This window comes from Ranitomeya imitator, chromosome 8, assembly GCF_032444005.1.
Source record: "Ranitomeya imitator isolate aRanImi1 chromosome 8, aRanImi1.pri, whole genome shotgun sequence".
In the NCBI taxonomy this organism is placed as follows: Eukaryota; Metazoa; Chordata; class Amphibia; order Anura; family Dendrobatidae; genus Ranitomeya; species Ranitomeya imitator.
The window spans coordinates 45,099,006-45,124,277 of NC_091289.1; the positions used below are offsets into that span (position 1 = coordinate 45,099,006).

Genomic DNA, 25,272 nt, shown 5'->3' on the forward strand with positions numbered 1-25,272 from the left:
CCTGTCATCGTGTTGCTTCCAAGTTTTTTTTTTATTTTTCATTAAAACTGCAGAAGGAACAAGATATGGAAAGAAACTACGGTTTATGTTAAGCTTTTGTGAGTTTATAACGTCAATTATAACTGTTCCATGTGACGCTTCTTAGAGCGGAATTTCACTGTAATGCTCATATATTGTGCGTCGTTTTATGAATAGAGCTGCCATAGAGGGTTGTTTCTGAACCCGAGCCCTGTGCCACATAACGTTGATGCGTCCTGAAGCCGCAGACACCACCATGATGTGTTTTCATTGGATTTTATTGATACTGTAAACAGGTCCCCGCACTCACACAGCAGCACATTCGGGGGTGGTACTCCCAAAAGGGGTATTTATGGGGTTCATACTTTACTTACTGTAGATCCCCGTATCACACAATTCATTGTCAGCCATTTGTAAGATATATACACACATAGACTAATTTACAAATATTTATATATGTAAACTCAAATGATACATTTTCTATTCCATAGGAGATCTCCCTATACAATCCCCTGTCCACAATCTCGTTAGACAGGAAAAAAAAAAAATGTAAACTACGTCCGTTTTATCATCAGCGGCTTAATGAAGGATGTTGTAGGTGTCAGAGCTCTCATATTCATCGTCGCACGGATCCTTAAAAAAGAATAAATACAAAAATTAAGACGTTAATGGGTGTCCACAACGGTCATTCTTGCTACAGTAACTTTTTTGTGATTGGGTTCTGATAACACAGGTCTACACAAAAAAAATAATAAATTCAGGTGCCAATGTGTTTTTTTTTTTTTAATGGATTTAGGTATTCTGAGGGTGCAGAATTGGTTCTAGTTTTGGACATAAAATAATGCATTCCTCCAATGTGACTTGTATGTGATAAATGGGATGGCTTTTGGTCTTTTGACTCGGATCCGTGTCTTAGGTAATGAAATATTCCATATAATTACCGTACATACTCGAGTATAAGCCGAGATTTTCAGCCCCTTTTTTTTTTGTCTAAAAGTGCCCCTCTCGACTTATACTTGAGTCATTGTCCCAGGGGCTTGGCGGGGGAGGGGGAGTGGCGGCTGTCACATCATACTCACCATCCCGGCGCGGTCTCTGCACGTCCCTGCTTCTCAGATTGTCTCTGACACCGGCAGCTTGTTCCTGTGTTCAGCGGTCACGTGGTACCGCTCATTAAAGTAATAAATATGGATGTGACGCCACTCCCACAGACGTGGAGCGCATATTCATTACTTTAATGAGTGGTACCATGTGACCGCTGAACACAGGAACAAGCTACCAGCGCCAGAGACCATCGCATCGGAGAAGCAGGGACCGCGCCGGCAGAGTGAGTATGACGGGGAGGGTGAGCCATGCGATATTCACCTGTCCCTGTTCCACCGCCAGGCTCTGTTTTCCGCTTCCTCTGGCTGTAACGCTCAGGTCAGAGGGCGCGATGACGTGGTTAGTGCGCGCCCTCTGACTGAACAGTCACTGCAGAGACCTGGAAGACACAGCGGCGCCTGGCGGTGGAACGGGGACAGGTGAATATCCCAAGTTCCGGGGGCCTGAGCGACGAGAGGTGAGTATTTCTTTCTTTTTTTTCTTTTTTTTTTTTTTATCGCAGCAGCAGCATATGAGGCATAATATTCTATGGAGCATCTTATGCGGCCATCATTAAACTTTTATGCAGCATTATATTGGGCATATTTTAATATGCAGCATCTTATGGGGCCATTATTAACCTTTATGCAGCATTATATGGGGCATATTTTAATATGGGGCCATTATTAACATTTCTGGAACATTATATGGGGCATATTTTAATATGGAGCATCTTATGGAGCCACTATGAACATTTATGGAGCATATTATTCTATGGAGCCATTATTAACCTTTATGCAGCATTATATGGGGGCATATTTTAATATGGGGCCATTATTAACATTTTTGGAACATTATATGGGGCATATTTTAATATGGAGCATCTTATGGGACCCATCATGACTAGTGATGAGCGAGTGTACTCGTTGCTCCGGTGACCTCCGAGTATTTATGACTGCTCGGAGATTTAGTTTTCATCCCGGCAGCTGAATGATTTACAGCTAGTAGCCAGGCTGAGTACATGTGGGGGTTGCCTGGTTGCTAGGGAATCCCCACATGTAATCAAGCTGGCTAGTAGCTGTAAATCATTCAGCTGCCGGGATGAAAACTAAATCTCCGAGCAGTCAAATACTCGGAGGTCACCCAAGCGTGCTCAGGAAAACCCGAGCAATGAGTACATCACTAATCATGAACTGTATGGAGCATTATATGGGGCTCCTGATTCAATATGGATATTCAAAAACACTTAACCTACTGATGTCTCAATCAATTTTACTTTTATTGATATCTATTTTTGTTTTTGAAATTTACCGGTAGCTGCTGCATTTCCCAGTTTTTTTGTGGCAAAATCGGGGGTCTCAGCTTATATTCAGGACGCATTTGTATTTCAGTTTGCAGGCTTACAATGCTACGGTAATTGATTAATTACTTATTTAATATCTCAAACGAAAGCCAATCTGGCAAAACCAAAGTCATATTTTTAATCCGCACCATAAACGTAATATAAAACCGTTCAGACATCGTTGTCACCAAAAATCACTTTATATACAGAGGTAATTCTTGCCCTTGACAGAGGCACTGCCTACCGGACCATTACTGATGTTACATCTGATTGACATGTTATAAGGGTCTACTTTTACAAGTTTTCTCTGGGTGTTAATGGCAACAATCTCCATTTGTGCTCATGCACTGACAGACCACTAAGCTTGCTACAGTCCCATAAGTTTTCTCACTCAATACTTTTATCACCTATCCACTAGGGTCAGTGAGCAAGGAGTCTTAATGGCAATACACTACCACTGCACCATTCACTGTATATGGGATTGACAGCGATAACCAGTCACGAGTTCACGTATCTGTCCCACTAATACAGGGGATTTTGGGACAGCCATTCTTGGAGTCACAGCAGCTGACATTTTTCACCTATCCTGTAAATAGCTGATAAATGTATTTAAGGGGGTTGTCCACGACTTGATACTCATGATATCACACATTCCCTGGGTTCAGTGGCTGGATGTGAATAGTGTATGTAGCTGGAACAGCACCGCTCTGTACACTGTTTAAAGCCTGGATGTAAATGGTGTATGGAGCTGGAACAGCACCGCTCTGTACACTGTTTAGTGGCTGGATGAAACCAGTGTATGGAGCTGGAACAGCATCACTGTACACTGTTTAGTGGCTGGATGTAAATGGTGTGTATAGAGCTGAAACAGCACTGCTCTGGTTACATCCAGCTACTAAACCGTATACAGAGCAGTGCTGTTTCAGCTCTATACACACCATTTACATCCAGCCACTAAACCGTGTACAGTGATGCTGTTCCAGCTCCATACACTGGTTTCATCCAGCTACTAAACCGTATACAGTGTATGGAGCTGAAACAGCATCACTCTGTACACTGTTTAGTGGCTGGATGTAACCAGTGTATGGAGCTGAAAAGACACTGCTCTGTGCACTGTTTAGTGGCTGCTTCCGGGAACAGAAGCTGAGCTTCTATTCACCTCAATAGGAGCCCTGTTGCAGAACCATAGACAATAAAGAGTGGTATGCTCCATTCACTAACAACTGATCATGGTATGAAACACCCTGACTCCCCCATGCATCACCAGTAAAAACCTTTTTTATTTGTCCCGCGCTGTATGTTATTCGGTCCGGTCCGATGGGCGTTGCCTCTGTTCCGTCACTCCACCCCTCCTCGACTTGCTGTACGCAGATCGCATACAGATTTTGCACGTGCCCATTGAAATGTGACCTCGCGCCTGCGCAGTATGCTTTGTCGAACTGAGGGCAAAGCCAAAAATCAGTAGTGCGCATGGCCTCGAAATACTTCCGGGACATAAGAAACAACTGCGTATGTCGGCGCATGCGCATTACTGATTTTCGGCTTTGCCCTCAGTTGGGCAAAGCATACTGCGCACGCATGTCGTCACATTTCAATGGGCACGCGTGAAATCTGTACGCAATCTGTGATATTCACAGCAAAGAATGCGTACAGCAAGCCGAGGAGGGGTGGAGTGACAGAACAGAGGCAACGCCCATTGGACCGGACCAAACAGATTAACATACCTAACAGGACAAATAAAAAGGGTTTTACTGGTGATACATGGGGAGTCAGGGGGTTTCAGAACTAGTTGTGGAACGCATAGCTAACACCCCATTAAATATTTTTAGCTGGTGGGCCAAAAAAGTGGGGCCAGGTTCCCTTTAACAATTGATAATCTATTCAAAAAATAGGCACGCTATACGAGATCAGTAATAAGAGATAAATGGGGACTGCTGTGATCTGGCCACTGAAAGATTCAGCTGATTGGGGGGTGCAGGGTATTGAACCTCATCTCATATCGATGACCTATCCTATGGAAAGGATCATCAAATGTTAAATAGCAAACAACGCCTTTAAGCTGGAAAGCCCCTTTTAATGTTTTTGTGCAAACAATATTTATGAATTTAGACTGGATCTACCAATCTAGTATCCCCCAGGGACCCATAACCAGCACATCAACTGCCAGAGCTTCTGGCACCATTTCCTTTATTTCTTCCTCATTTTGGGCTCATTACGCACAGTTTTTTACCTGCAGGTAATTGGTGCCTATTGGAGGAATTGGTGGCTAAACCTGGAGGATATGGGACACTAACTGTGGATATTACTTATAATACTTATATTACTCACCTCAAGCTGCTCTATGAAGGAGGTACTGGCCCCATACACCGGATTAGGGATGGACACCAGTGGTGGATTCTGTAAATCTATGTCGTCATCGTCGTCTTCTGCTTCTTCCTAAATTCAAATACACAACTGGGTGAAGTCCATGATGGGTGAGATCTTATTTGCTGGATTGCTGTAATATTTTACACAGTAGGACTCGAGCTTAAAAGCAAAGTCAGACAAAAAGTAGCATTGCCCATAGCGAACAATCTGTATTCTGACCGACTCTGATCATTCTAAAACCCACCCTGAATCCTGGACACCATCAGCGCCTAATGGACCCCAGGGACTTACAATGGGGTCTACTGGGTCCTGAAAAGGTGACGGTTTTGAAGGATATATAGTCCAATAATATTTAGATTTTTTGTTATAAAATTCGATAATCTGATATTTCAAACCATATATGTATCATACGGTATCTTGACAGCGTATAGAGTTGGCACAAATCCATTTTCAGAACCTTTGCCCAGAGGCCACATCAGTAATCTGTGGCCATCGGATGGGATCTCTGGGAAACGTCTTACTTCCCAGCATCCATGGCTCTCCTTCTGATTAGCTGGTCTGGGGTGACATCGTTGCAGCGTGACACATTAGGCCAGCTAATCAAAAGAAGAGCTGATGATGCAGTCAGATAAGTGGCGGTTTAGGAGGCTCCCGACCATCGGCTATAGGTAGTAGACGTTCCCTCTGGACTAGTCCTTCAAATCGATTTTTACCATTTCTCTAAGTGTGTGCGGTGTGGATCCAGCCGGGTCAGGAAACTCATGTCATACATCATTACGTACTTTGAATTGCCTGAAGTGAAATCCCTCAGTCTTCCTCCTGTAGTAGATGTAACCAGCAGACACTGAAGCCACGGCCAACAGGACCATTATTGTGACCAGAGCGGTGGTCCCGGGGTGAGAGGTTTGGGGCACGGCTATTTCCTGGCAAGACGATACAAGAGATTGGTGTTTCCACAATTCTTTATCAGTGTAAGATATAAGACCACCATGAGTTGGTAGAATACCAGAGTCGCTTTACCTGCACTGGTGGCGCAAGCAGTGGTCCTTTTATTATGTGGATGATTCCATTGAAGGCCGGTATGTCCCACTGAAGAATGGCATTGTCATTTACAACCTTAGGACACTGCAGAAGGAATAAGATTACAGATGGCTAGCACCTTGGTGTAAGCACAGACAAAAAGATTTAAGGCCAGATTCACACTCGCTCATAATGACCGGGCCGGAGAGCACAATTAAATGGGGTTTTCCAGTTTCAGAAAACTACTTTCCCCTGACTGCACTGTGTTTTACCCACTAGAGTCCCCCCAGGGAGTCTGGCTGTGCCTGACAAGCGGACCTGCTCTTGATAGACTGCAGGGGCTTTAATCCCATTTACAATGCCATGGAATTAAAGTGCAGGGCTAAAGGCCCCTTCACACTAAGCGACGCTGCAGCGATACCGACAACGATTCGGATCGCTGCAGCGTCGCTGGAGAGCTGTCACACAGACCGCTCTCCAGCGACCAACGATGCCGGTAACCAGGGTAAACATCGGGTAACTAAGCGCAGGGCCGCGCTTAGTAACCCGATGTTTACCCTGGTTACCATCCTAAAAGTAAAAAAAAACAAACACTAGATACTTACCTAACGCTGTCTGTCCTCCAGCGCTGTGCTCTGCTTCTCTGCTCTCCTCCTGTACTGGCTGTGAGCCGGAAAGCAGAGCGGTGACGTCACCGCTCTGCTTTCGGCTCACAGACAGTACAGGAGGAGAGCAGAGCGCAGCGCTGGAGGACAGACAGCGGTAGGTAAGTATGTAGTGTTTGTTTTTTTTTACTTTTAGGATGGTAACCAGGGTAAACATCGGGTTACTAAGCGCGGCCCTGCGCTTAGTTACCCGATGTTTACCCTGGTTACCAGTGAAGACATCGCTGGATCGGTGTCACACACACCGATCCAGCAATGTCTCCAGGGAGTCCAGCGACGAAATAAAGTTCTGGACTTTGTTCAGCGACCAACGATCTCCCAGCAGGGGCCTGATCGTTGGTCGCTGTCACACAGAACGATTTCATTAACGATATCGTTGCTACGTCACAAATAGCAACTATATCGTTAACAATATCGTTATGTGTGAAGGTACCTTAAGTGTTGTTAATTTATGGCGCTTGGTCATGATAGATCAGGGGTATTTTTGGTTTTGCATTTTCATTTTTTGCTCCCCTTCTTCCCAGAGCCGTAACGTTTTTTTATTTTTCCGTCAATATGGCCATGTGAGGGCTTGTTATTTGTGGGATGAGTTGTACTTTTGAACAACACTAATGATTTTACCATGTCGTATACTAGAAAATGGGAAAAAAAATTCCAAGTGCGGTGAAATTGCAAAAAAAAGTGCAATCTCACACTTGTTTTTTATTTGGCTTTTTACTAGGTTCACTAAATGCTAAAACTGACCTGCCATTTTGATTCTCCGGGTCATTACGAATTCATAGACACCAAACATGTCTAGGTTCTTTTTTTTATCTAAGTGAAGAAAAAAAAATCCAAAGTTTGTAAAAAAAAAAAAAAAAAAAAAAAATTGCCATTTTCTGATACCCGTAGCATCACCATTTTTTGTGATCTCAGGTTGTGTGAGGTTTTTTTTAATGCCGATTTGACATTTTTAATAATACCATTTTGGTGCAGATACGATCTTTTGATCGCCCATTATTGCATTTTACTGCAATGTCGCGGCGACCAAAAAAAAAAAACGTAATTCTGACGTTTCAAATTTTGTCTCGCTACACTGTTTACTGATTGGATTAATTTTTATTTATTGATAGATCGGGTGATTCTGAACGTGGCAATACCAAATATGTGTATATTTGATTTTTTTTATTTTATTTTGAATGCGGTGAAAGGGGGGTGATTAGAATTTTTATTTTTTATTTTATTTTTTACTTCAATAGTCTCCATTGGAGACTTGAAGCTGCACTTGTCCGATCGGCTCTGCTACATAGAGCAGGGCTGCAGTCCTGCTCTATGGAGCAAATATTCTCACCTGCTATGAGCGCCAACCACCAGGCGGCGCTCATAGCAATCCAGCAATGACAACCACAGGGGTCTACTGCTGACCCCGGGTTGTCATGCCAACCCATTGGCCACCCGCGGTCATGTGACACGGGTGCCGATGTGAGGAGGTATAAACGCACTTTCATGTTTCATGTCAAACGCTGACAGCGGCATTTAACATGTTAACAGCCGCGGGTGAATCGTGATTGCACCTGCGGCTGTTCTGGGCACATGTCACCTGATCAGATCAGCTGCCATGTGCCGGAAAAGGTGCAGGCTCACCGCCGAAGCCTCCACTAAACAGGGAGAGGCTAAGGGGTTAAGTCAGACAGAAATATATATATAAAAAAAAATTCTTTATTTTAAATATTATTTTTTTTCTATACTCTTAAAGGGAATCTGTCTTCAGGTTTTTGCTACCTTATCTGAGAACAGCATGATGTAGGGACAGATACCCTGATTCTAGCGATATGTCACTTACTGGGCTGCTTGCTGTAGTTTTGATAACCTCCGGATGATAAGTGATTTTTATCATTAGAGGACTAGTAAACCTGCTGCCATGTAGTCCTCCAAATGATTTATGAGCTCTGTATAACCCCACCTCCAATACTGTATGCCAATCAGTGGTGTTATACAGAACTCAGTATTCAGAGCACTGCTAGATCTGCAGCAGAGAAAGCTGTGATTTTATCAAAACTACAGCAAGCAGCCCAGTAAGTGATACATCCCTGGAATCAGGATCTCAGCCACATCATTATGTTACACTCAGAAGTGTAGCAAAAACCTGGTGACAATTTCAAAAAAGTGTTTAATGATTATGCTAGTTACTTACTTGGGATATGGAGCAATTTGAGTGTGAAATTGAAAGGTTGTAGCCTAGATTAGACAGCAGAGTACTCCCATGTGTAAGATTTCTGTATGGCACCAATATGTTCAGTTTAGACATGTGATGCTCCAGGTCCCGCCATGTTAAAGTCTGGAAATAAAATTAGTAGCCTGGTTTTAATCAAAAAGGGTAAATAGATGTTTAAATATAACATTGATCTATACCAAGAATAGGGCAGTTATGTCAGTGATGGGGGGACACATGTGATTGACAATTCAACAGGAAAGAAAAAGCACATGACAGTTTTTATGCTCCCATAGCTTTTCCAGGAAAACACTGCCTTTTTAAAAAAATTTCTGCAGCCAGATACCAGCTATAATCCATAATGAGCGGCTAGATGCATTACAATTTATGAATAGTTTTGTGGCTTTTATGCATCAGGAAAAACAAAAATGACAATAAAAAAACACTTAAATAACCAATATTTTTTATTTATTTCTACAAATTAATAGAAATGCTTAATAAAATGGAGTACGAAGAATGGATATATTCACTCAAAAAGTACTTACAAAAAAGTTTAAACTTTTTTTTTTTTTTTTTTTTTTAACTTTTAATGGTAAATTATTACAATTCATTTCTGTGGGAAATCCACAAAAGGAGTTGAGTTTTTTTTTTTTTTTGCTTGAGGGCATGTGCAGACTACGTCGTCTTTTTGAGGCGGATTACACCTGACACTCAAAACTTAGGCACTGTCCAAAAAAATAAATAAATAAATAAATTACCCTCAAAAGAGAATTGTTTCCTAAAGCGATTTTTACTTGAAAAACTAATGGCTTTTGAACCCCTGAAAAATCTCCATTTGGTGTGAGAAATATTTTATCACCAGAGGCCACAAAATAGTTGGTGAGGATCTGAACTCTAGGACCTTTTCTATTGCTGAGGATAAAGGTCCGTACAGAGTGACAGTCGGGCCCTTTATCATACAGGACGTGACGGCACATCCTTCCCACATGCCACCACCTTGAACACTGGAAAGAAACTGGAGCTGAACAACTTTGACCTTGGTCAGTTATGTGAGCACACAAATCTCCAAGGCTGCCCAAACTTTTGCATCAGCCCATCTTCCTTTTTTTAATTTTTAAAATGTGAAATATGAAAAAAAACAAAAAAAAAACTTTTTGCCTAAAATTCAAAGGAAATGTGTCATCTTTAACTTTATGCCTTTTAGAGATTAATTTAATTTTCAAGTTGCTTAACTGTTCACAATAACAGTAAATGTGACCAGGGGTGCCCAAACTTTTACATGCCACTAAGTATGGGAGTTTTACCTACAGTGCTGATCTCATGTTAACAGTGCTGTAGACGGAGCTCGGCGGCTCTGCCCGAATATGCGGCACAAGCCGCTGAGCTATGATATCACATCAGTGCTGCAGACAATATAGACCCTGGGACCACCAAGCAACCCAGTGAAGATGATTATAGCATAGTTTGGGGGGTTTATTTAAATAAAATAACAACAAAACGAATTGTCCCCGGGGACAACGGTTTTTCAGAACCTTTAAAAATCCCTTTAACACTCTGTTGGCACAGGGATATTGGAAAGTGGATAACTAGGGGCACATTTTAAGAATTGTCCAGTATTTTTTTTTTTTCCTAAAAATGCTCCAGCAAAAAAAAAAAATAAAAAAAGTTCTCACTTGTCAGTGCCCTGCCCTCTCCTCCACCACTTTGTGAGCCTTTTGCACGGGCAGAGATATTATGTGACTGTGGCTTTTAAACAATTCTGTGATTATCATGCGTTTTTTTTATTTATTTATTTTTAGAAGCAATTTATATCTTTAGACTGCATAGAAAAAACGTCAAGAACTCCCTCAAAACAATAAAAAAAAACACCTAAAGTGTGGAAAACACCTCCGCACTGTTCATAGATTTGTGATTTCGAGTGTAGACTTACCACATTATCATCCAAGCTGTCGTCATCTGGGACAAATAAGGTTTTATACGAGGTATAGTTCCATAGGATGCCAAGGAACGCCGAACCCTGGGAGTTGATGGTGCCGTAGTCAAGAACCATCTAGAAAGACACAACCACAATTCTCTAAGGAGACAGAAGATCTCTTGGCGTCCCCCTTTACACTAGTCTTCACATCCTTTAGTTTTCGTACTACAATGTGTTGATTAAGAAGCCATATTTGGATATCCACCCTGACCCTCCGATGGCTTTGGGAGGACTTTGACTCTTATTAGACACTATGGTCAGGCGCTAATAGTAGATTCAGTTATTCTCTTAATTAAAGGGAACCTGTCACCCCGAAAATCGCGGTTGAGGTAAGCCCACCGGCATCAGGGGCTTATCTACAGCATTCTGTAATGCTGTAGATAAGCCCCCGATGTTACCTGAAAGAGGAGAAAAAGACGTTAGATTATACTCACCCAGGGGCGGTCCCACTGCTGGTCAGGTCAGATGGGTGTCTCAGGTCTGCTCCGGCGCCTCCCATCTTCTTTCCATGACGTCCTCTTCTGATCTTCATCCACGGCTCCCTGTTGAGGGCAGAACAAAGTACTGCAGTGCGCAGGCGCCGGAAAGGTCAGAGAGGCCTGCGCACTGCAGTACTTTGCTCTGCCCTCAACAGGGCAGACAAAGTACGCCTGTGCCGGAGCCGTGGCTGAAGATCAGAAGAGGACGTCATGGAAAGAAGATGGGAGGCGCCGCAGCGGACCAGAGACACCCATCTGACCTGACCAGCAGCGGGACCGCCCCTGGGTAAGTATAATCTAACGTCTTTTTCTCCTCTTTCAGGTAAAGGTACCTTCACACATAACGATATCGTTAACAATATCGTTGCTTTTTGTGACGTAGCAACGATATCGTTAAGGAAATCGTTATGTGTGACAGCGACCAACGATCAGGCCCCTGCTGGGAGATCGTTGGTCGCTGAACAAAGTCCAGAACTTTATTTCGTCGCTGGATCTCCCGCTGACATCGCTGGATCGGCGTGTGTGACACCGATCCAGCGATGTCTTCACTGGTAACCAGGCTAAACATCGGGTAACTAAGCGCAGGGCCGCGCTTAGTAACCCGATGTTTACCCTGGTTACCAGCGTAAAAGTAAAAAAAAAAAAAAACACTACATACTTACCTACCGCTGTCTGTCCCCGGCGCTGTGCTCTGCACTCCTCCTGTGCTGGCTGTGAGCGTCGGTCAGCCGGAAAGCAGAGCGGTGACGTCACCGCTCTGCTTTCCGGCCGCTGTGCTCACAGCCAGAGCAGAGAAGCACAGGGCCGGGGACAGACAGCGGTAGGTAAGTATGTAGTGTTTGTTTTTTTTTACTTTTACGCTGGTAACCAGGGTAAACATCGGGTTACTAAGCGCGGCCCTGCGCTTAGTTACCCAATGTTTACCCTGGAACCTCTCCAGCGACCACACAGCGACGCTGCAGCGATCCGGATCGTTGTCGGTATCGCTGCAGTGTCGCTTAATGTGAAGGGGCCTTAACATCGGGGGCTGTAGATATGTCCCTGATGCCGGTGGGCTTACCTCACCCGCGATTTTCGGGGTGACAGGTTCCCTTTAAAGGAAATCAGTCACCCCCAAAATCCAAATTAAAGAGAATCTGAGGACCTCATCAAATAGGGCTGAGACACTGATTTCAGCAATGTGTCACTTATTAGCCAGTGAGTGGTTTCAATGCAATGAGTGTTTCAGCTGGAGAATTATCACTGCCGGACTAGCTTCCACGTGCATTGTAGTCCAACTACCCCTCCCAGCACTGATTAGCAGCTTACTGACAGTAGCAACTTTCCATGTATATTGTCAGTAACCAGCTAATCAGGGGTGTGATCACAAAAAAGGAAGGAGAAGACCGGGTCTCTCTCTCCTTAATTTCAGATTGATCAGGGGTGTGGGCAGGGTTAGCTTTCTGAGCTCTGCTATGTCTAAAAACTCTGATTGTATCAGCATTTTGGGAGCCACAGACTCCATTTAATGTGAATCAGTTACCAGTTTTCACAATACTAACTGTAGACGTTAATTTAAAGCCCTGATGAGGCTGGTTCGCTTATTTGTAATGCAATTTTCAAAGCTCAAGTTTGTGCACCCTGACGAATCTGTACACCGCATGCTGGGTGTGCATGTATGGCGCAGACTCAGTAGCTGTATGTCACCCAGCCGCCATGTGTCTAACACCAGCAGCTGGAGCTACTACGTCTGTTACTGAATTTGACATTTAAATAGTGACGGGCTCCCATGAGCCCCAATGGCGATGCTGTTGAGGGATGCTGATGGCTTAACATGGCAGTGATGGGGTCTTCAGGAGACCCCTGACTGCCATAGTAAGTCCTCAGCCTGTAGTTGGGCTTCATAGGAAGATGTCTATTTAACTATTTACTATTTTATTGGCCTACTGAAATGTATGTTCAGTGAATGCACTCAATACTTGGTCAGGGCTCCTTTTGCATCAGTTACTGCATCAATGCGGCGTGGAATGGAGGCGATCAGCCTGTGGCACTGCTGAGGGGTTATAGAAGCCCAGGTTGCTTTGATAGCAGTCTTCAGCTCGTCTGCATTGTGGGGTCTGGTGTCTCTCATCTTCCTCTTGACAATACTCCATAGATTCTCTATGGGGTTAAGGTCAGGCGTTTTGTATTGAAGAACTGAAATTAACTTTTTGATGATATTCTAATTTAGTGAGAAGCACTTGTATTTCTTACGCTTGCATGATTTACATTTCAGCATGAGTTTGGCAATAAAAACTGGCATAGAAGGAATAATAAATTTGGTGAAAAAAAAAAGCCTCAACTTAGGCACTATTACTTTGGAGTAGAACAAAAGAAATGTCCAGCAAGGGGCAGAGTCATTCTTTTAGCATACAAATATATTACATTTGTCTTTAAAAAAAAAAGCCTGTGCTTTAAAAAAAAAAAAAATACAAAAAAATGGTAAATTGGTGACTTAGTACTAAATGCCAGGTTACATTTTCTCTAAAATGCTGGTGTAATCGGGACTCAGCATGGTTTCCCACTGGTAATGGCTCTGGTAGCGTGCACCTGCTGACGAGTGGATCAGTTTAGTTTTCTAGATCTTATATATATAATATCTCTTTGCGTTGCATAGATTTTTTTATATAGTAAACATTGATATTTAATGTATTAGATAGATGGGAAAAATTAACTTACTGTTAAAAATTTTGACAGTCGAGGATTTGCCTCCAAAACTTGCAAAAGGTTTCCATTGCAGAAACTCCCATCGCCCACGTAGCCATCAGGACATTCACATTGGTTGTCTACAAAATCAGAAATGTTATGAGCACGTTACGCACAGTAATCTATACAACTAGAAGTCAGATTTCTAATGTTATACATCTGATCAGTAAGGGCTCTTCAATACAATCAACCCCATTAATATGAGAGGTCCGACTGCAGAGATTTCATATTTTGAGCTCCAGAAGCAACAAATATGAATATCTCTGCAATGGAATGGAGCAAAATAGCGGCAGAATTGGAGGAGCTCAGTGATTTTTTTTTCTTTTTTTACAAGATACTAAGTTCAGTTTTTTGGAGCAAGCGACAGGTTCTTTTTAAAGAGGGTCATCTAAAGTACAAAACATGTAGAGACGATAGCACTGTAAAACAATGTCCAAATAGCAGTGACAAGTAACCACAACCATAGAGTGCGCATGTTCTGCCACTCCTGTATTATATTAACCATTAAATCTTGGCCTTTTGTGGCCTTGTAAAAGACGTTATAAAATGTACCAACCTTGGAATCGGTAACAATATACGTCCCATTTCTCACTCGTGTTTGTTCGCAGCTTATAATCGACTATTCCAACGTGATTTGACCCACAAACTGCGCTTGGATACACGGTGGGATAACCCGCTGTCCTGTTATTGAGCCATCCAACGAGGCAGCGGTGATAACCCAACTATATTATATTAGACACGACAAGAAAAAATAAATATATACCATACGACAGGTGACCCGGCGCAATAAACCAAGGAGACGGCGGTACCTGTTGGGCAGCAGAGAGCTGCTGGAAGGTGGCAATGCTGGCTCCCTCTGACCCACACGCGTTTTCTGCCTCCTCATATGTGTATTGATATTTCCCTTTTGGTGACTGCAAGTGAAAAACGCCTGCAGTTTTCTCTAGTAATCAAAATTTCAGACGTTATTCATCATTAGTGACAACTTATGTGTAAGTAAAATGGCAGAAATCAGACAAAAAGGAAAAAAACTATGTTTTTCTCTACGAGATGTATAATAACTGTATTAAAACAAATGCATTTCTACGTACCTTCAAAATGCAAATCAAAGCAGGTTGCCACAAAATCACATCCGCCATTTTCCTCAAGGCAGCGGTTCACCGGTGGAATCGTTTTTTCTAGACACTGGACTCCATTGCCCACATAACCTTTATGACACTCACATCGGCGTGTTTTCTACGAGAAAAGGAAGTTTTCTCATATACTGCAGAACAGGAACACGGCTCTTTATCAAGAACGGTCACTTATTAGTAAATGTAAGGGGTAGCTGGGAAGCCCCTGGTAAATGTTTCGGAATTGACCTAAAAAACGAGAGGTTTACGCTACGGCTTGGGATGGAGGTCTTCCAAATGACTCTAGTGAAATCCTTCAGGCTAAGATGTAGGTTCTTATTAGGGTAGCGCAAGAATGCAGCAGCAACACGGACAACGCTTTGCCCACCAGCGGTGGCTATTTGTGTGGCAGTTGACAATCCTGATGGCCGTCTGCACCATCTAGCCCTACTTTTAGAGGCTGTGGCTAGGACTGCTGAGAAGAGACCTGTACACTAATTGACAGGTACAAGAAGCTTTTGAGTATACACTGGTTGGCCAACATGTTGCCTTTATTTGACCCGGACACTATAACGAAGCCATGGTTTGGGTTGTCTCAAAGCTTGTGGGGCAAAAGTGCCCAAGGAGGCCAAAGCTTACGGGGAGTAGGAACCCCACTGAATGGTGGTCCTTTCTGGCTAGGCAATTATTTTTTTTTTAATTCCACAATGTATTTATAGCACACAACTATATTTAAACCATTCACTGTGCCATTGTATACTGTATGACCAGAAGGATTCTAGGATGTGGTGCCCTCATGTGACGTTCCTTCTGGAAGTCAGTCTAGGCTTTGTATATATGGCCATCAGGTCCTTCACTCTTTCCAGTTGTACGGAAACAGACCTAGATTGTTTGGCTGATGACTGGCACTTGGGAGGCAGTCCAGATGTATACCAGGAAGAAGATGGGCTATCCCCAAGATTCACCGAAGGCTGGTCATCCGGACCCTTGCTTTGGCCTTCTAGCTTGCAGGATTGGGGAAGGTTTGCTAGTCATCCTTCACCTTTGTTGAGATGGCCTATGAAAGACTGCCCCTTTGTGGCATACTGCACTTTTTTGCCACATGAGTGGAGTTTTGCCATACTTTTTACCTTTCATTAAACAAACAAAAAAAAAAAAAAGATGTCTGACATGTGGATTCTCCATATATTAAGATGAATCAACCTGTTTTCCCTTATTTTTGTTATTTTTTTTTTGTCTTCTTCTGCCTGTTCTCTCTACATTACATAAAAATTGAGAAGAGCTTCATGATTTGATTGGGGTCTTCTGCTTATTAATTACATTCTGTCTTTCTCATTGAAGTACATGTTGCCTTCACATATGTTGCTTGTTTCATGCTTTCTTTCCTGGCTTTTGTAGTGTACTTTCTTTTTCACCTTACATCCTTGAAGTGATAATTCATGTACTTACACAATTGTTCTTTTTGGAAATCTAGCCTTTCATGTATTTATTCTTCTTGGCATGTAATTACACTATATGTTCTCTTCCTCACTTAAAAAAAAAAAAAAAAGACAAAAAAATTAAAAAGTTTCCAGATGTTGTCACCACTGATTGGCTGCAGATTTCTGTATTCTGTAAGAGCAGAAGTCTGCTCTGACGTAATAAAGAACGCTGCAGTCAATCAGTGGCCACTGATTGCCTGCAGTAGTCAAGTGCAATTGTCTATGTCACATGACTTCTGGGAAACACAGTGAAGAAATCCGAGGACTGGTGCTGGTTTGGGAGGAATGTGTGCAGTTTTTGGAGCCATGAAAAAAAAAGGGTCGTCCAATAGTGGACAACACCTTTAAAAAAAATGTGTGTACATGTGTTGCAGCTGTCAAACAGCCTCCAGACTTACAGCCGCAGGGACTCAAACATATTTTTCGAGCATGTCGCAGAACTCTGTTAGCACCCGAGCATGCGCAGATAACACCTTATCCCAGCATGTTCGCTCAGTACTACTCTTTATAGATCATTGACATCCAGTCACTGGGGAGACACTACACTGAGAATTTCCCCAGATGATTTTGGCAAATACCGATTAGTTTTTTACATATATTGAAAAAAAACCAGGACCCATTGTCCATTTCCTACGTAATATTTTGCCTGGTCATTAGCTCAGATGTCTAGGTTTTGGCAGTACATATATGCTAGCCACCTTAGGGAGAGACCCAAGTTGGGCTAAATGTAGCGGGACGAAAGAGACCGAAAAGCCCTCTACTTAAAGGAAATACATAGTGGATGCTTTCCTGAAACGGAAAGTACTTGCAAGCAGCATAATACAAAGAATAGCAGGTTTACCCAGAATCCTTTGCAGTAGGCGGAGCTATGCAAATCATCTCTTTCCACCCCAGTCTAATCCACAGCGCTTGGAACCGCCAAGCGTGCAATGCTGCGGATTAGTTTCTAAATTTACACAGCCAACCAATTCCTACCTGTGGACACGTGTTTCGGGCTTTAGGCCCTCATCAGCACAGGGCTGGAATTGGTTGGCTGTATGGAGTGGGGCTAGCATATATGTATCGCTTGCTCACAGAGCCCCACTCCATACAGCCAACCAATTCCAGCCCTGTGCTGATGAGGGCCTAAAGCCCGAAACACGTGTCCACGGGTAGGAATTGGTTGGATGTGTAAATTTAGAAACTAATCCGCAGCATTGCACGCTTGTCGATTCCAAGCGCTGTGGATTAGACTGGGGTGGAAAGAGATGATTTGCATATCTCCGCCTACTGCAAAGGATTCTGGGTAAACCTGCTATTCTTTGTATTATGCTGCTTGCAAGTACTTTCCGTTTCAGGAAAGCATCCACTATGTATTTCCTTTAAGTAGAGGGCTTTTCGGTCTCTTTCGTCCCGCTACATTTAGCCCAACTTGGGTCTCTCCCTAAGGTGGCTAGCATGTATGTATCGCTTGCTCACCGAGCCCCACTCCATACAGCCAACCAATTCCAGCCCTGTGCTGATGAGGGCCTAAAGCCCGAAACACGTGTCCACAGGTAGGAATTGGTTGGCTGTGTAAATTTAGAAACTAATCCGCAGCATTGCATGCTTGCCGGTTCCAAGTGCTGTGGATTAGACTGGGGTGGAAAGAGATGATTTGCATATCTCCGCCTACTGCAAAGGATTCTGGGTAAACCTGCTATTCTTTGTATTATGCTGCTTGCAAGTACTTTCCGTTTCAGGAAAGCATCCACTAGGTTTTGGCAGCTACGTTACACTGTGCCAAGTCTCATACAACGTGTCCAGATTTGATGATCCAGGGCTGAATACACTTGGGCTCTGTTCACACTGTCACTACCAGCCTTTTTGGCATTTTCAGTCTGTTGATGTCAGTAATGCAGCATTTATTGGCCCAATAGCAGTTGTATTACTGCACACTACAAGTGGGTGGTGATCCAAAACACTACGTTTGAATTATTATCTCACTATTATACTTTGTTCTGCCTGAAATAAAGGCAATTTTATTAACTCCAGTGCCGACAGCATCTGAAAGCAACAAAGAAGGAGAATACTGTTGTGCTCACTTACTGGACCAGTATAGATGCAAGTTGCGTGCTCACTACATCCACCATTGTCGCCATTAGCACAGAGATTGATTGGAGTGCAGACATAACCGTCACCTTCATATTCCAGAAAACACTTACAGGAGACCTTTATTCCCAACTGTGAGCAATTGGCATGGCTGCTGCAGCCACCGTTGTAATCGCTGCACTGGTCAATTACTGTAATGAATAAGAATCCAAAAATTAGGTAATAGTCGATGCTTCAAAATAAATAAATTATAAAAAATAATAAAATCTAAATATATCTATAATATAACGCTGGGAGCGTCACTCTGTCCGAAGCCTCTATAGACTGCGCAGGCGCAAGCGCCGGCGCAGTCTGGGCCTCACAGAGTGACGCTCCCGGGAGATCGCGGTATGCGTTCACACTGAACGCACACCGCGATCTCCAACAGAGAAGCAGGGACCACCAGGAGGGTAAGTATCGGCCATATTCACCTGTCCTGCGTTCCATCGCTGAGCGCCGCCATCTTCCCAGTCTTCGGCCTGTAACCTTCAGTTCAGAGGGCGCGATGACGCGCATTAATGCGCGCCGGCGCCGCCCTCTGACTGAACAGTCACGGCCAGGAGACCGGGAAGATGGCGGCGCTCAGCGATGGAACGCAGGACAGGTGAATATAGTAAGTGCTGGGGGGCCTGAGCTGGCGGCGATACCGGCACCTGACCCCCACAGCGTGCCGCTGTCCCCGCCTGCTCAGGCCCCCCAGCACTCGGCGCCGAGCGGGTCAGAGGCAGTATGGGGACGCAGGATGGAGCAGCACATAAGGATGGGGACGCAGGATGCAGCAGCACATAAGGATGGGGACGCAGGATGCAGCAGCACATAAGGATGGGGACGCAGGATGGAGCAGCACATAAGGATGGGGACGCAGGATGCAGCAGCACATAAGGATGGGGACGCAGGATGCAGCAGCACATAAGGATGGGGACGCAGGATGGAGCAGCACATAAGGATGGGGACGCAGGATGGAGCAGCACATAAGGATGGGGACGCAGGATGGAGCAGCACATAAGGATGGGGACGCAGGATGCAGCAGCACATAAGGATGGGGACGCAGGATGGAGCAGCACATAAGGATGGGGACGCAGGATGGAGCAGCACATAAGGATGGGGACGCAGGATGCAGCAGCACATAAGGATGGGGACGCAGGATGGAGCAGCACATGACAGGATGGGGACGCAGGATGGAGCAGCACATGACAGGATGGGGACGCAGGATGGAGCAGCACATGACAGGATGGGGACGCAGGATGGAGCAGCACATGACAGGATGGGGACGCAGGATGGAGCAGCACATGACAGGATGGGGACGCAGGATGGAGCAGCACATGACAGGATGGGGACGCAGGATGGAGCAGCACATCACAGGATGGGAGCAGCGCATCACAGGATGGGGACGTAGGATGGGAGCAGCGCATGACAGGATGGGGACGCAGGATGGAGCAGCGCATGACAGGATGGGGACGCAGGATGGGAGCAGCACATGACAGAATGGAGGCGCAGGATGGAGCAGCACATGACAGGATGGGGACGCAGGATGGGAGCAGCGCATGACAGGATGGGGACGCAGGATGGAGCAGCGCATGACAGGATGGGGACGCAGGATGGGAGCAGCACATGACAGAATGGAGGCGCAGGATGGAGCAGCACATGACAGGATGGGGACGCAGGATGGAGCAGCGCATGACAGGATGGGGACGCAGGATGGAGCAGCACATGACAGGATGGGGACGCAGGATGGGAGCAGCGCATCACAGGATGGGAGCAGCGCATCACAGGATGGGGACGCAGGATGGGAGCAGCGCATGACAGGATGGGGACGCAGGATGGGAGCAGCGCATGACAGGATGGGGACGCAGGATGGAGCAGCGCATGACAGGATGGGGACGCAGGATGGAGCAGCGCATGACAGGATGGGGACGCAGGATGGAGCAGCGCATGACAGGATGGGGACCCAGGATGGAGCAGCACATACCAGGATGGAGACCATATACCAATATAAATGCTCGCCACCCGGGCGTAGAATGGGTTCAATAGCTAGTATATATATACACACATACATAACGCCCAAACGTCACTGACATATACACAATTTTGTGCAGTTAGATCTTTGTTACAGCACATCAAGTATAGGATATGTGATGAGTTCCCGATCCTTAGCCCCGTCGAATGGAGCGGAGGCTGAGCATGCACACACCACTGCATTCATTCTTAATGGGAGCGCTGCGCCTGGCTTTCTCTGGCGGTCCCATTGAGAATGAATGGAGTGGAGATGTGTATGCGCGACCACCATTCCAATCAGATGGGGATCCCAGCAGACAGACTTCCAGTTATCAGGAAGTTGTCCACAATCCAGTGGACAGGTGACAGCTTACTAAATGTGTACAACCCCTTTAAGTATTTTATGTTGAATATATATTGTATGTACAAACCGCTGCATGTCCTTCCATCTCCCTCATAGTAGGGGTCGCATTCACATTCATTATTGGCTCTGCATGTGGCATTAGCATCACATTCTGGAGAGCAAACAGGAGTCGTTGCTGAAAAACAGTAATATGAACAGATGAGATACTACTACCAGGTGGACTCAGAGGAGTTGAGCCAGCACCATACCTGGCAGATGTCGGCTGTATTACACAGCCGGCATCTGCCAGTAATAACTGTGACGAGAGCAACTTTGTTGCTTTTTAATTATTTAAACGTCACTATCAATCACTGATCGTATTGTGTATATGATGTGATTGCCACCAGCTCCCATTGGCCCTCAGTGACAGGATTGCAGAGCACCAATAAGTTGCTACAGCAGTTGGGGGACCTGCTGAAGGTCCCCATTTCTGCCATCTTACTCCTCCGATGTTGCTCAGCCTCACAGGCTTGCATTATATTGAACAAGTGATTAAATCATCACAGGTTCAAGTCCACTTAAGGGACTAAAAATAATTAAAACGAGTTTTTAAACATTTTCAGATTTTTCAATATCTTAAAGTAAAAAAATAAATTAAAAAAAGATAATTGCTGAGTCTGTAAAAGTGTAACCTATCAAAATATAAAACATATAAATTCATTCAGTAAGGTGAATAAAATCAAAACTCCAGAACTGCCCATTTTTCAGTCGTTGTACCCCATTAAAAAAAAAAAAGCAATTAAAAGAAATCAGAATTTTTTTTTTTACGTGTTTCAGGACATTCTATAATAAAACGAGTGGTGTCAATCAAAACTAAAACTGGTTCCGCAAAAATAAATCCTGTAGAAAGGGGAAAATTTAAAAAAAAGCAAGGCCTGAAGGAGAAGAGAAAGGAAAACAAAAACAAAGCTGAGCTTGCTGCGCACGTGCTAACAGTGACTTCAGCGTGCGCGAACAATATGCTCGAGTCCCCGCGGCTCCATGTCTCGCAGCAATCCCTGCATGTGTTTCGGGTGTCAAACAGCCGCGAGACATGGAGCCGCGGGGACTCGTATGAATACGATAACTTACTAATTAATACATAATTAGCAGATTATTCCATTATTCAAAATGTAAAATGAAATAATACCCAGTTTGATTTCACATTTTTGACCAGACCATCCTTCAGCACAATAACAAGATCCATCTCCAGAAATTCCTTCGTTACACTGTCCATTCTCAGAGCAGGCACATTCTGAAAAACAACATCAACTCTCAGAAGCAAATTAAGAGTAAAACATGTAACCCATCACTGCCCTGGACCACCAGGAGCGCCGCCATTCGTCTTTCACTGCCGTAGAACAAAATGGACTTCACCATAAAGAGTTATTCATAGATCTTCATGGATGGATATCGTTAATTAGCGCTTTAAAAAACAACCACTTTTACGATTTACTGCTTACTAATAATTTCATCCATTTTTGAGATATTTATACTTTTGTTTACAGTCTGTCACCTTGGAAACAGACCACCGCTGCTAGACAGCGGAATTTGTGCAGTGCTTACAAGTGTTTTTCTGTCGAGCTTGTAAACACTGTTTTGAAGCCGGCCAGGATGGCTGGAGCGGACGCCTAATCCCAGCCTGCGCTTAAAAGCTATAGACAGTAGCAGTGGTCGGTTTCCTAGGATACGAGCTGTAAACAAAATAAAAATGCTAATATCTAAAGAACGGCTGAAATTTTTTTACAAACCGTAAATTGAAAAAGTGCAGGTTTTTGATGGGAATAAGCTTTCGAGCTCTTCACTAAACAGACATTGTAAGGCAATGGTTTGGACAACGAATGGCAGTTTTATTAGGGCACTGAATATAGGATTGTGTTTGGGATTGCTGGCAGTGGTATGTAGGCGCTGTATAGTAGTATTATTTGGATAAGGTTTGCATGTATTTTGAGTTTTTCTTCTTTGGGCACTATATGGCTTTATTATGTGAGCACTTGTATTATTATTTGTATCATTACTAATATTATTCTGCATTATTTGAGTGTAAACTTTTAGCACACCGAAATCTCTGTCTAAAAACGATGAGCACGGTGCCCTATTCTGCTTGCCCATGGGACCATTTTGTATAAGACTGGCAATAAAGAAGAAAAAGCGTAGGAGGGGAGATGATTTACATAAATCAGAGCCAAAACAAGCAAATGGGGCATTTTCTTGTAATGGCAGGTTCCCCTTAAAGGGAATGTGGATTGTTTAAATCAAGTTTTTCGGTTATTCTTTTTTCAACATTTTTGATAACTATTTGGTACTTTTTGTAAAATCTTCCAAAAATGATGCAATTTCCACACATGACGCTAAGCTTAATATCAGGCTCAGTCATGCTGAGATGGGAGCAGGATCTGGGCCTCCAAATGTCATCATGGGGAACATTGCTGCACCACAATTACCAAAGGCAGTAGTCAGGTCTGGTCTTACATCAGTGCTACGTAGGTCTTACTTGGTTCCTTCCATTACTAACAAAGAATCATGTCCACTTTGTTTCATGGGATGCCCAGATCCTGGCTCCATAGCACATAATGGTGGCACTGCCCCATTTCAGGTGTTATTCGCACCATTCCCAAAATCCCCACAAGTTCTACAGGCCCATAAACCTCTGGGGTTATTACCTGTCACAATACATCTGCAGGTCGGCACACAGTCATGTCACCTCACAGTGCATATGGTCAAGTCAAGAGTGCGTCATGCAGTTACTTATGAAAACATTAATTCCATCCATAAATGACTGACTGAGTACATGGCTGTCTGTTCTACCATGCAGCTGGTGCGAAGATGTCATTGTAGTGTGCCTGCTGTGCGGAGCCTCAGTCCATATGCTGCAACGACCACAGCAATACTGACCACAGCAGCACCGACCATAGCAGCACTGACCACGGCAATACTGACCACGGCAGCAACCAAGTAACTTATTATAAAACACAATATTCATAATATATCCGTACCTTTACAATCTGGGCCATATCTTTTGGGGGCACAGATCTCACAAGCCGTACCATTAAATCCTAATGTACAATTACACTGTCCATTTTCTGCCATGCCATCAGCACATGTTCCATGATTACTGCATGGAGCCTCCAGCCCACCAGGACACACTGAAACATGGAATCATTTGTTAGAGCGTTGACATGCGGCAATTGTCATTTTATGACATATAAAACAATGAATGATTGATGCATTGGTTAATTACCTTATGTGGGGGACAGGCATGGTGTGAACTGAATATGACGTAAATCAATCAAAACGAGTCTGTAAGCCCAAACTGGCAGTATAAGCTAAGTACATAGCCGTGTAGGTATACAGTCCCTATAAAAACTGCAACCTTTAGAGTTCTAATTGCTGCCTCCATTCTGCAGAAACTGGAATAATATATGTACGCCGTCGCCTCCCTCACTGGTGCCGGAGCTCTTTCTGCAGACACTGCTCACTCCAGGATATACCAGTGCAGTGAGTAACCGGTGAGGAAGGTGGGCAGTGGTGAGGAAGGTGGGCAGTGGTGAGGAAGTTGGGCAGTGGTGAGGAAGGTGGGCAGTGGTGAAGAAGGTGGGCAGTGGTGAAGAAGGTGGGCAGTGGTGAAGAAGGTGGGCAGTGGTGAAGAAGGTTGGCAGTGGTGAAGAAGGTGGGCAGTGGTGAGGAAGGTGGGCAGTGGTGAAGAAGGTGGGCAGTGGTGAAGAAGGTGGGCAGTGGTGAGGAAGGTGGGCAGTGGTGAGGAAGGTGGGCAGTGGTGAAGAAGGTGGGCAGTGGTGAAGAAGGTGGGCAGTGGTGAAGAAGGTTGGCAGTGGTGAAGAAGGTGGGCAGTGGTGAAGGTGGGCAGTGGTGAGGAAGGTGGGCAGTGGTGAGGAAGGTGGGCAGTGGTGAAGAAGGTGGGCAGTGGTGAGGAAGGTGGGCAGTGGTGAAGAAGGTGGGCAGTGGTGAGGAAGGTGGGCAGTGGTGAGGAAGGTGGGCAGTGGTGAGGAAGGTGGGCAGTGGTGAGGAAGGTGGGCAGTGGTGAAGAAGGTGGGCAGTGGTGAGGAAGGTGGGCAGTGGTGAGGAAGGTGGGCAGTGGTGAAGAAGGTGGGCAGTGGTGAAGAAGGTGGGCAGTGGTGAAGAAGGTGGGCAGTGGTGAAGAAGGTGGGCAGTGGTGAAGAAGGTGGGCAGTGGTGAAGGTGGGCAGTGGTGAGGAAGGTGGGCAGTGGTGAGGAAGGTGGGCAGTGGTGAAGAAGGTGGGCAGTGGTGAGGAAGGTGGGCAGTGGTGAAGAAGGTGGGCAGTGGTGAGGAAGGTGGGCAGTGGTGCAGAGT

General features: G+C 44.6%; 1 protein-coding gene across 1 annotated transcript in view; it reads right to left on the reverse strand.

Moving 5' to 3' along the window:
• Nucleotides 1–280: 280 nt before the first annotated feature.
• The window catches only part of STAB1 (stabilin 1), a 194,501-nt gene continuing 169,509 nt past the window's right edge, over nt 281–25,272 (reverse strand). The window contains exons 55-68 of the mRNA XM_069736838.1: nt 23,940–24,089; nt 22,094–22,198; nt 20,993–21,100; nt 18,525–18,718; nt 14,956–15,100; nt 14,674–14,807; nt 14,421–14,586; nt 13,838–13,944; nt 10,617–10,736; nt 8,669–8,812; nt 5,831–5,935; nt 5,593–5,733; nt 4,772–4,879; nt 281–651 (exon numbers count right to left, since the gene is read on the reverse strand). Of these exons, the coding sequence (XP_069592939.1) occupies nt 598–651; nt 4,772–4,879; nt 5,593–5,733; nt 5,831–5,935; nt 8,669–8,812; nt 10,617–10,736; nt 13,838–13,944; nt 14,421–14,586; nt 14,674–14,807; nt 14,956–15,100; nt 18,525–18,718; nt 20,993–21,100; nt 22,094–22,198; nt 23,940–24,089 (1,781 nt within the window). The 3' untranslated portion in view covers nt 281–597. The remainder of the gene's footprint in view (nt 652–4,771; nt 4,880–5,592; nt 5,734–5,830; nt 5,936–8,668; nt 8,813–10,616; nt 10,737–13,837; nt 13,945–14,420; nt 14,587–14,673; nt 14,808–14,955; nt 15,101–18,524; nt 18,719–20,992; nt 21,101–22,093; nt 22,199–23,939; nt 24,090–25,272) is intronic.